This window comes from Archocentrus centrarchus, chromosome 22 (assembly GCF_007364275.1).
Source record: "Archocentrus centrarchus isolate MPI-CPG fArcCen1 chromosome 22, fArcCen1, whole genome shotgun sequence".
Lineage (NCBI taxonomy): Eukaryota > Metazoa > Chordata > Actinopteri > Cichliformes > Cichlidae > Archocentrus > Archocentrus centrarchus.
The window spans coordinates 19826381-19839202 of record NC_044367.1 but is presented as its reverse complement, the minus strand read 5'-3'; the positions used below and the strand labels follow the sequence as shown (position 1 = coordinate 19839202).

The window sequence follows — 12822 nt, the reverse complement described above, 5'->3', positions numbered from 1 at the left end:
TATTTCACTGGTATCTCTGATTACCTGACTATCATGCTGACACCTGCTTGCAGTTCCAGACTGAAGCAATAGCCTCCAGCTTGGAATGATGTCAGAGTGCGGCCTCGGAAGGCTATTCCATCCCTTTTGAGTACACACAGTGGAGCACTTTTAGGGATGTAGCTACATTAGGGGACTCGTGTAGACCTCCAGGAGTACACAGACAGTGTCACTGAATTTGTGAAGAAATGCATAGATGATGTGACTGTTATCAAAATTGTCAAGACACTTGCTAGTGACAAGCCACAGCTGACAAGTGAGGTCCATTCACTAGTGAGGATCAGATGTTGCCTTTCCATCCGGTGACATCTCAGCCTATAGCATGGCAAAGAGCAACTTAAAAAGAGGCATTAGGATGGCTAAGAGACTGTACGGGAAAAAATGTCTAGTCATTTTACGGTCAACAAGGACATGCAACGCTTGTGGCAAGGCTTTCAGACAGTAAAAGGCTGTAAGCCCACTGTACCATCAGGCCTTACAGACCCCAACTACCAGATAACCTCAACATGTTTTACCCCTGGTTTGAGGCCACCAACAACAGGGGATTACACAGGCAACAGGGGATTACACAGGCTTTCCCCACTGACAAAGTACTTCAGCTGTGTGCTGACAGTGTCAGGAGGGTCTTTTCCAGAATTAACCCTTGAAAAGCTGCTGGACCAAGCAATGTACCAACCTGTGTACTGAAAAACTGTGCAGAACAAATAAAGGAGTTTTTTTCAGACATATTTAACCTCACTCAGTCAAGCCAGAGTACCCACCAGTCTCATAATACCAGTGCCCAAGAAACTTGTCTGAATGAATATCACCTGGTTGCACTGACTCCAACAGCCATGAAATGCTTTGAATGACTTGTTATGCAACATCTCAAGTCATGCCTCCCTACTTAATTTGATCCCCTACAATATAGAGCAAAACAATCAACAGTGGATGTTACATCCACACTGCTCCACCTCACCTGGAAGAGAAAAACAGCTAAGCTATTCTAATTGATTTCAGCTTGGCATTCCATACAATCCTGCCACCGCAGCTGGTGGAGAAGCTGCAATTGCTAGGCATGAACACTTGCAACTGGACCACTGTCAGAGAGAATTGGTACCACTGCCTCAAAGCCCACTACAGTGAGCACAGGATCGCCACGGGGCTGTGTATTGATCCCACTACTGTTCACATTACTGATGCATGACTGTTCTGCACAATTTAATGCCAACCATATAATGAAGTTTGCTGATGAAACCACAGTTACAGCCCCATCAGCAATCGGGATGGGAAAGCATACAGAATTGAGCTGGAGCGGCTGGCATTCTGACCTCTCTGAACACAGACAAAACTAAAGGAAATGATCATGGACTTCAGTAGGACTGCATCCAGTTATCTCCCACCACTGAACATCAGCGGATCTGTAGTAAAGAGGGTAAAGTGCAGGTTTTTGGGAGTGTAATTGAATGACAGTTTGACTTCTAGAGACAACAAGACAGCCATCGTTAAAAAAAGTACAACAGTGTCTCCACATCCTCTGTAACCTGAAGACAGCATACATCCCACTCCAGCACTGACAGTCTTTTGCAGAGGAACCACTGAAGAGCATAATTACATCCCACGTCACTCGCTGCGTTATAAACAGAAAGTCTGAGGAAAGACATAAAACTGAACAGGACCGTGAAAACAGCAGAAAGGATTATTGGTGCCTTGCTTCCATTTCTGTGTGATGTCTGCAACCAGTGCTGCATTAGCAGAGGTCACCGCATCATAAATGAGCCCTCCCATCCTGTTCTCTCACCTGCAGTCAGAGAGAAGGTACAGAAGCATTCACTCCAGGACCACAAGACTGCCAGATAACTTCTTTCCCACTGCAATCAGACTGCTAAACCAGAACATGTGACTAATTGCTGGATGTGAAATGCTTTTTATTAAGCTCAAGATGTTATTCTGCATTTTATTCTACACTGCCTCTTAATTATGTTTTACATGACCCAAATTTATTCTATTAATATTTATTATGGCATTTATATGTTGATTTAAATGTTTAGATTGCCTAGAGCAAGCTCAAATGCTATTTTGTTTTTATGCTGTGCATAAAAAAAATGATAAAGTTCAAGTTCTTTCCCATATCTTCATAATATGACTGATCAGATTTATCCCTCTGGAGCTACTACAGCTCCGCACATCACCCGTGTTCTTGAAAATCGGGGTGATGTGCGGAGCTGTAGTAAACACTGCTCCTGCTCTTTGGTACAAATCTGTTGGCACAATGAATTTGCTGTCCTTGCAGTGAGATGTGGTGCAGGAATAAAAATGCATGCCCTTGCCTGTACAGTGCATGCATTTCACACTAGTAATTTAACACAGAAATAAAAGAAGAAAAATATATACACTGCACTTGGAGGCAGATAGAGAGCTACAAAGCAATTGAAAATTGGACAAGTAGCCATTTTTTTTCTTGTCTCAGGAATGAACATAGCTGGCAATGCTGCCAGGTAATCGACATAGAAGTGAGCAGAAAAAGCGTCCAAATGCCAAGAGCAAACCAAACAGCATGCAGCAAATAATTTCATTGATGTGCTTCACAGACATACAAATGATGCAAATTTATCAGAAAAGCAGGACAACATCCAGGGCAGATGTGTGCACCTACCCTAAGTTAGAAATTTCTGATACCAGAGAAAGTGTTTTTGTATTTCTCCAGCATGTCATTCCAGTCCTCGGGCTACAAGAGCAGTCATTCTTCTCCGTGCAAAATCCGAGTGGGAAGGGAAATGGATTTGGGATCCAGCGCCTATGACTTCCCATGTTTCAATTTATAACATAATGATTGAGCTTTGGGGGAATGCAGCAACACAGCAAATTCAATCAATACAATTTTTATTTGCCAAAATGAATAAAACTCCATAAAATCCAATCCCCGTTGGATTTGTCTGAAAGGATGAGAAATGTAGGGACACGGCTGCTAGGTCATAAAATCAGTCAAGAGGAGACTCAAGAGATATTGACTTTTGAATTGTTTGGAAAAGGGAACAGCATAATGTAACACTGAGAAATAACCGGAGCCTTTTCCTTACCCAAGATGAGTGCTCCTTCATCTGGTGCTGGTTGCTATGGGGACCATTAGCATGGCCACGCCAGAAGCAGCTTTGACAGAGCTGGTAGCCATGGCACTGTTGGCACCGGTACCGGAAACCCATCATGCTCTCGCTCCGGCAATAAGAACATTCCACCGGATGGAAGACTGAGTGGATAAACACAAAAACAAAGGCACTTTCCTGTCAGAGCAGTGACATCTCTACTCTCAGGGCTACTAGCAAAAACCTCTGTACTTGGTTTGTGTGACATAATTAAAAGATTCAGATATTTGGACTTTACATATATCCATTTTATGTTATTTTATACTCTAACCCCACTACAGATTAGATGGAAATATTGCTCCTTTTTACTCAATTGCACTCATTTGACAAATTAAATGCCGCTTTACAGTTAAAGGACAATTAAAATGATATATATGGAGTGAAACTTGAATATATGGGAGTAAAGTCTGAATATATTGAATGAGTCTGGAACAAGTTATGTGTTTTTCCAACAGGCTGCTCGTAACAAAGTGCCTAAAGATACAATTTAAAACTGGTTCTTAGCTGAGTTGTCTGTTATGTGTAGACACAACACTGCTTCTTCCCTTGAGTTAAGTGCCTTTTTTTTTACCCTTCAATGATTTGTAGGTCAGTGTTGAGCGCCTTAGCAAACAAAAAAACATTGACCTCTGAAAATGGTCAGGTATGAGGACACAGCCAATGTCCAAAGAAAAGCTGCTCATGGCCTTCAGAAAGCCTGGAGAACTAGTGCTCAAGACCATTTTTTAAAATGTATAAGTTAGTCTCACTACTTGTAAGCAAAATAAAGAAATAAGCAAAGAAATGAGGGGTGGCTCAAGATTTTTGTACAGCACTGAATGCATTTTTGATTTATTCATTTTAAATAACAGGGTTAAAATAAATACTACTGCACTGAAAACAGAGAATTATTATTCTTTTCTTAAGGATCTCATCTCAGTATCCTTCAGATTTGGACTGGGAAAACTTACCATTTTCAACATTAGCAAGTCGGTGCATGAGCGGCAGCCACACAAGACACTGCGGGGGAGGATCTGCCATCAACACATCCAAAAATGTGTTCAGCATGATCTTCTTCTAGATACAAACACAGACATGCATGCATTGAACAAGAAGTGTGAAGTACTGAAGAGTAAAGGACAAAATGGGAGATTTTGTATTCTCTCCGTACCTGCTGAGGGAAGCACGTCCGCACAGAGTGCTCCGTGTAGCCGAATGATGGGCCCTCGAACACGGCTGTGGGGAGCTTCAGGACCTCCCGAAGGAACTGATCAAACTTTGCAAACACCATGACGCCACTTGAGTCGGAGATCTGTGAGAAAATATCTGGGAAAGCAAATGTCAGATTTTACTTGTGAGCAAAAACAGGGTGCAAACCGACACTTGACATTTATGTGAATGGAAACTATTGATCCTAGGTACACAGACTCAGCATAAAGTTACCGCATTTAAAGTTAATGAATATTGCACATACGTTCCAACAGCGCCCCACTGTGTTAAATTCGAGCAACTACATGCAGACTTCAGGACATCAGCTTTTAAAAAAGGCAATTATTTCTAAATTTGAAGACATTTTTAAAATAAAGCAGTCAAAATTGTACTTACAGCGTAGTTTGTCCACAATCTTTCCTCCACACATTGTTGCCAGCATGGCTTTCATTGAGAAAACTGTCAGCTTCCCGTGGCTTTCACTGCAAGTGGAAAATTTTCAGTACACTAAATACCATGAAATAAAAATAACAATCCAAAAAATAAGATGTTGCATTCATAGTTAATAAAATATACATTAGCTTATGAATTCTGCTCCTATAGTCTTACTTTTTCTGGTATGATCACAGTTTCTTGAACTAAAACTATGTCTACTCATATTCACTATATAAAAAATAGTATAAGTATAAAATAGTATAAGATTATGACCATTAGATTATTTTTTTTCATTTAACCTGAAAATTCATGATTTAAGAAGGAAACCTCCAGACAAACATAATATTCAACAATTCCTATGACTAAAAATAAAATCGAAACATATCACTGCACTGTTGATGTTACAAAATGTCAAGAATCCTTAACAAAACATTATATTACAGATGATCATGAATGTACAAACGATTATTAGGCTGCTTTCTTAGGTTGCTACTCTTCTTATAAATCGTTTTAACTTGCCAAGCAAGACCAGCTTGTTTCATTTGAGATTCATTTAGCTCCTGCTTCCGAGCAGAGGTAACAGAGTAGATGAAAGCTCTCCTGCCTAATTCAGTTTGGACCTAAGGGACAGATAGGGAAACTGCTTCCTGTGATTGCAGCCAGTCATTTCCACAAAGTTCCACAGCGATACGGTGGCATGAATAACAACAGAGTTGGACCAGAATGGCCTTACAGATAAAAGTAAACCAATTGAATGGATCCATGAATGGAGAGGGCAAGCGGCCAATCAATTTGAGTACACAAGGTACAATAATGAGAGAGCGCTTTACGGTCAATAATAAACCTCTCTGATCCGGGATGCACTGTGTCTGGATCCTTGAGGACTGAGCACATAGTAAGAGAAGGGATGTACAGTAAAACATCTCCAGGGTTACCAGCTGACAGGGACTTTCTCGACCGGTAAAAGCTTATTGCCAGGATTTCTGTGCCCTAAAACACTTCTGCTGCCAAAATAGCATTCTACATATAGACATGAAGAATATGAGTATTTTTACAGCTGATTGCAATATCTTTAGGCCCAGTATTTTGGGAGATTCAATATTTTATTCCTGGCAAGGAACACTAACATTGTATTTTAGATGTATTTTAAAACTTTCTTTAAAATTGTTTCCAAGAAAGAAGAATGCAATTTGGTACTCATGTAGTGTGGCAATTTCCTTTACTCGTTTCATACTCTTTGACACTCTGTCTTCTGTTCCAGTCTGTATTTCCCCGGACCGTCTAAGTGTCAGTAATGGCATTACTTTATTTTAATTATGTTTGGAAAGAACTCAGCCATGTATCAATGGATATTTGACATCCTGAAGGTGAAGCAGCCACAGGAAATGTACTCCCCTGTTAATATTAATCATCAGATAATATAACAGAAACCAGCAGAAGAACACTTTGAGCTGCCCAGACAAATCTTTGGGGGGGGGGGGGGGGGGGGGGGGGGGGGCAACAGTCTTTCTGTCAGTGTGACAAATCACACAGAAGGAAAAATCCATTGGGACAAGCCTCATGAATCCTCATCCTCTAGTCACATATGCAGATTTATAAAGACATATGGGTTGATTTTTTTTTTGTTGCTTTCATGTTCAAACTGTGCACTTGATTAAAAAAACCTACAAATACAGACACTTTATTATGTTGACCCTATTATATCAAAATGTTTTTTTTTAATTCAGTTCCGTATGATGAATACAAAACCCAAAATATCACAGTTGTTTTAATTTCCTCATAGGAAAAAATAAATATCATAATTAAACTGAACTACATTTGTTTGTTAATTAGCATTTATGAGCCTCTTGAATACCATCTCCAAACCTGGGGGTTTAGAACCCAATAGGGGTTACAAGGTTCTCTGCAGACCAGTTAGATGAGGTAGAAAGGTTTAAAAAATATACAGTACCGTGTAAAAGTCTAGAGCCACCTCTGATTTCTTTATATTTTGCTAGAAAAATGGGAAAAGTTGCAGCGATTTGTTGATTTATTAATGAGCTTGAAAGTCAATATTTGTGTATGTCCGCCTTTATTCTTCAACACAGCCTGAACTCTGTGAGGCAGCTTTCTTGTATTTTCTTTAAGTAGTCTTTAGCAATAGTTCTCCAGGCTTCTTGAAGGACATTCAAAGCTCTTCTTTGGATGTTGGCTGCCTTTTGTTCGATTCTCTGTTGAGGTGGTCGCACAAAGTTTCAATAATATTGAGGTCCAGGCTCTGGGGAGGCCAATCCATGACTAATAGTGGTCCATAGTGTGTTTTTCTATCCAGGTATGTTTTATGTCATTGGCAGTGTGTTTGTGATCACTGTCACGCTGAAAAATGAAGCTGTTGTCAATCAGATTCTTTCCATATGCTATTGCATGCTGGTGATTACTCCATAAGACCTGTTGCAACTGCTTTTCAGTCCAGTTCTTGTGTAATTTGGTACACCTCAGCTTTTTCTCCCAGCTTCCTTTCCCTGACAGCCACCCTACCATTTCTTTTGAGGCTTTGGCAAGCAGTAGATGGATTATCTAAAGGGCCAAATGCATCTTTCAGGTCCTGCGTCAGCTTTTCACTTCATTTATTTATTTATTTTTTGCTATTTCTTAAGGACATTAATTTTAGGTACTGTTCATCTTCTACAGACCTTTTAGACTTGTCACTTCCTTTCTGGACCTCCACTTGTCCAGTTGTCTTAATTTTTTTAAGACCACACTGCACACCATGGTTTTTAGCTAATTACTCTTTGGGAATCACACTGTTGGTGCAAAAACACTAGTTTATGTCTGTCAAATTGTCTGGCACTGTATGCCCGTCTGGCACCAACAACCACGCCATTTTCAAAGTCACTAAAATTACCTTTCAGTTCAGGTTTATTTATATAGCTCCAAATAACAACAACAGTTGCCTTAAGGTGCTTTATATTGTAAAGTAAAGACCCTACAATAATACAGAGACAATCCCAACAATCAGATGATCCCCTATGAGCAAGCACTTGGTGACAGTGGGAAGAAAAATGTCCCTTTTAACAGGAAGAAACCTTCGGCAGAACCAGGCTTAAGGAGGAGGCAGCCATCTACCACAACCAGTTGGGGGTGTTATCTTTGGAATTTTTGGCAGATTCAACTAAAGAAATGAGAGTGATTAAGAACTGGTTATTATTTAATAACTGATTTTAAGCAACAATGTCAAACATTTGATGGCTTCAGCAACTCTTTTGTGAGAATGTGGAATTTTTACATTATTGGACTTGGTCCAATAACCTGAAGCCACTTTTTTATTTAAAAAAATAATAATTTCTTGAAAACTACTGGTGGATTAAGCTTTACTTTTTGTTTTGTTAGACTACATTTTACTACAAATTGTATCTTTTCTTTTCTTGTATCTTTTCTGTTGCAGCTATCATCTTGAATTTGATATTATGTTGCATCTTAAATTTGCTATTAGCCAGCAAATTCAGACCACGAACCTTCTTGCTATAAAGCAACAGTGCTAACCACTGCTTCATTGTGCCACCCCCTTTTGGTAAATATAAGCTATAAAACAACCTTATTACTCTTGCTTGTTAAGGTTTCTATCCAAACAACACCACCTATAGACTATAGTACTCCTCTGTATTGTGTACCTGTTCCATACCTGTCATATGTGGCCACCATGAAGTTGAGCAGGAGCCCAATGGACTGCTCCACATTGATCTGGTGGGTGGTGGGCAGCCGCTTGTTGAGCTGGTAGTAGATGGAAGACAGAATAGTCTCCAGCCGTGATACATTGATCTCAGCGTTGTGGTCCAATGTGTTGAGCCCGTTGTCACGAAAGGCTTCGATCATGTTCCAGACATCCACCAGATGAACTGCGAGGGGGGTTGGCAAACAGACAGAATGCAATCAATCAAGTCTGTATTCATGTCCAAGCAAATGTTTCTGCTGGTGTTGTAATGCCCGAAAAGAAGTGAAAATATTTCTTACGGTTGCATCTCTTCTGCACAAACCGAAGTTTGCAGGCAGTCCTATATGTTGATAGTCTGATGACATCAAAGTTTTGAGCTCCTGAAAAATAACCCCAGAAAAGCAATCTAAAAAAAAAATCATCTATACCTGCCGAAGGTAATTTAATTACACAAGACAGTGAAAAGAGATTTCTCTCAGTCCACTCCACTCACTCATTTCCATGAAGAGCTGTCTCTTCTCCACCATGGCCTTGCCTCGTTTACTGCCTTCCTCGATCATTCTGTGGCACATCAAACACCAGAACATGCAGCACTTACTGTTAGCACAGCAGCATGGTAATAAATGCAACACACAGCTCCTTTCAGTGTCTAAAGTCAGGGAGATATGAGTGAGAAGGATTTGAGTCAAGTACATGTCTTGCATACAACTAAAGACAATGGAGATACATATATCAGATATGTGGGTGATGTTTTTGTGGATAAAACGGAACTTGTGTTCATGTCTAAATTACTTTTACCAATTGAGGACACAAAATGAGTGATCTGTTATGTGGTTATAATGAATTATTGAAATATTCAAGTGAACTCTTGAATATGGGTGTACTAATAGGATCTTTACAATTTCCATTTTACACCAAGGACAGTGTTAATCATCAATATAACCTTGGTGAAATATATAGATGATTTGGCTTTGAAATTTCACTTGTTTATTACTTGTCTATTCTCTATTACTGAGAATGGACTGAAAAGAAATTATATATTCATTATACTGAGAGTGTGCATGGTAAAAGAATAGCCGTGTCAGAACTGTGACCTTTATTAAAAGAAGGAGGCCAACACTGTTGAAAATGCTGTTACTTCTTCTGAGGATTATAAGAAAAAAACATCATATTTGTATGCTTAATATGAAGCCGCAGTCAGCAACCCATTCGATTTGAAACTGGGGAAATAGCTGGCTCTGCAGCCTCTAAAACTCACATGATTAACATGATTGGCTGTGATTTAGGGTGGGTTACATAGGGGATATTTATTTTTAATGTTGGCCAAGCCAATTTAACCAGGTTCTGGCTATACTACCTGGCTGATGTGAGACTGGTAAAGCTCACTCTTATGTCATCTAATTCTTGGTGGAAATGAAAATAACTAGAGACACACAGATACACAGGGCTCCTGGCCCGGACCGGTGACCGGCCAGTCAGCATCGTGTATGTCCAATTATGAGCTGGAGCATTTCATGCATGCACGACAGGGCGCCTAGTGGCTTAGGAAAACAGCCACACACTAACATATCATTAGTGTGGAAGCTAATGTGAGTGAAGACACCAAGTTCATCAAAGTAACCTGGAGGGGGAGCACCATAAAAATGTTTGTAACAACAACCGTAATCAGACACTTAAATCACCCTCACCCAGTTGAACACGGAGAGTTTAAAAAAGCCAGCAAGACCAAAGTGGCTAAAGCTAAAGCTATCCAGAGCTCAGAGCCAACCATAAGCCAGTAGCCTCAGTATGAGCCTCGGTATGAGCAGTGAAAAGACCAAAGCAGGAAGAAAATTAAGGAGATGAGTGAAAAAGAGAAGACGGTTGATGTCCTGTTATCTGGTGAAGTTATAAACATACTGTAAAATGACATAAGTACCTGACATTTGTTTTGCTGTATAAATCTGCTGCACCTGCTTTTGCTTGATGAGGTAAAACATGAAAGGTAAAGGTGGGTGTACAGCAACTCATTTTCAGTTAATTAAATGAACCTCTTTTCAGTAGCAGAGGGCTTTATTGCCAGTTGTTTATGTGAGAGGAGATCCTGCAACTTACTGCAGTTTGGGGAATATTGTGAAGTTTAATAATTTCTTTTATTATGAAAATATTTTGCATTGAAGAAAAGTTGATTTTTGTTGCTATATGCTGTCTACTGCAGATCTTAGAAAGAAAATCAGAATCAGCAGATCACACTTTGAGGAAAATCGGAAATCAGCCAAGAAAATTACACCTGGACAAATAATGCCTAAAATGAAAAAGCATTCTTTTAAAATGTGTTGACAAAATATATTTATATCTGAACTAATGAGCGGATAACTAAAATCAAAGACACTTTTTTTTATTAATGCCACTAACTAATTATCTGATACCACAGAACTGACGTTCATTTAACAGCTTTAACAGTTATTGCCTGATTCAACTTTAATGTTGACTCTTATGCATTTTCATAAAGGACTCGCTGTTGGTGCGTGTTTTCGCCTCGGCTCAGTCATGAAAGAAAAATCCCCTTTGAAACAACACAGGCTTCATCACTTCATTCACTTTTTCCTCTGCACTATTTTTCAAAAGCGTCTCCATGGCTTTTCATGTTGTGATTCCAGTAATTTCTTTACACTGTCATTTTTCTCAAACAAAGGACATTTAAATTTCCCGTTACCATCAGTTGTTTTGAATATGTTTTCTTATCTGGTGAAAATTATTTACTGTAGAGACAATTTTCACACAGACACCATATCCTTTCCTGTTTACCAAGACTTTATATGACATCTAATTTTTCTTCTTCTTATGTGCATTATATGTGGCAGATTATTTATACTTATCATACTTTTCACATTAATTTTAAAACTACTTACCTGCCGCAGACTGAATGCCAAAAAAGTGAAGCACAAAACGTTGACCCTGCAAAGAAAAACAAATTGAGAAAGGTCAGCGAGGGTGTCTCGATGGTGATGCGACACCACCATTACTACGAGAGATAAGCTGTTCAATGCTGACAAAATGTAGTAGACTTTTAAATAAGTAATTAACACCTCCTCTCTACCTCCTTCAAGGACTTATTAACTCTGACTTTGTGCTTTCATTATCCCCCCCCACACACACACCACCACCACCGCCCCCTCCATCTCCTCCTGTAGAGATACTGGTGAGCCAGCTAGGGAGCACTCCAGTGCCTGTGGTCTGTGCAAATGATAATTCTCCATGACATCCCGCTCAGCAGTGACTGCATCCTGTGGGCTAATGACACCAACTGAGCTGCAAAGGAACCCCTTAATGATGACGGACACAGAGCACATTAGGGCTAGCCAATAAGTGATGAGCACTCGCTGTCCCTGGGACCAAGGACTCAGGAGTGTTCCAAACATGTTTAGACTATATGGTTGTTCTCATGGCGAATGAGGTTAGCCAGCTGATCAGGAAAGCACAGAAGCAAGAAGAAGCCCCCCCCCCCCATGCCCATGCCTTTTTTTTGCTTTCACTTCTATCAGATTTTGTTTTAGGCAGAGTGATATCTACTGTTATGACAGAGCCCCTTTCCAGTCACAAACTTGCAACTCTGCCTTGTCTTGAACACTTCTTTGTGCTGGTTACAAGCGCCATCAAAGACTTTTAAAGGGGCCCTTTCATTGAAGTTCAGTTTTAAATATAATTAAAAATACTAGATTTTAATATTATGTGGGTCACACCTAAAGATTATTCTCAGTATCAAATAATTTGCTCTTAGTTTTCTCAAATATTCAGTTAATTTTATGCCATCCAAAAGCTCAAGGTGACATCTTTAACTACCGCCTGGCTTTCTTGCAAGCATATCTTCACACTCCCTAAATATTGGGGATGAGTCAAGCAGAAAATCAAATATTAAGAACCTCAAACCAGAGAGTGTTTGTCATGCTTACTTGAAAACCAATTGAAATGACTGATTTTTCCAAATAATTTCATTTTTTTTTGAGCATCTGAATGACTCATCTTCAGCTCTTCGACAATGAACACTTATTTCACAGGCAGCAATAAAACACTTTGTACAATAGTCAAACAGCAGTACTTATAAACACTATCACATGTCTTTGGAGCTGGCAAAGTGTGGCAGTTACCTGCCTTTGAGGGTGATGATGCCACTTGGAGACAGTATGTTTAAAGTCAGCTCAGTTATATATCACAAATGGGATCCTAAATAGAAAGAAAAAAATAAAGCTTTGGGGGAATTTTTAGGGCAGATATGTCAGAGAGGCACTGCTGCCCTTTGGCAAAAATTATTAAAAAACATTTGCTATGCAGTGGGAAACCCAGCAGGCACATGTCAGCAAAATTTCA

The 12822-nt window shown here is 39.6% G+C and overlaps 1 protein-coding gene across 1 annotated transcript in view; it reads right to left on the bottom strand.

The window, feature by feature from the left end:
• dtnbb (dystrobrevin, beta b) overlaps window positions 1-12822 on the bottom strand; it is a 37899-nt gene that overhangs the window by 23977 nt on the left and 1100 nt on the right. The window contains exons 2-9 of the mRNA XM_030718156.1: window positions 11367-11412; window positions 8969-9036; window positions 8775-8855; window positions 8446-8659; window positions 4746-4831; window positions 4312-4466; window positions 4112-4217; window positions 3099-3265 (exon numbers count right to left, since the gene is read on the bottom strand). Of these exons, the coding sequence (XP_030574016.1) occupies window positions 3099-3265; window positions 4112-4217; window positions 4312-4466; window positions 4746-4831; window positions 8446-8659; window positions 8775-8855; window positions 8969-9036; window positions 11367-11412 (923 nt within the window). The remainder of the gene's footprint in view (window positions 1-3098; window positions 3266-4111; window positions 4218-4311; window positions 4467-4745; window positions 4832-8445; window positions 8660-8774; window positions 8856-8968; window positions 9037-11366; window positions 11413-12822) is intronic.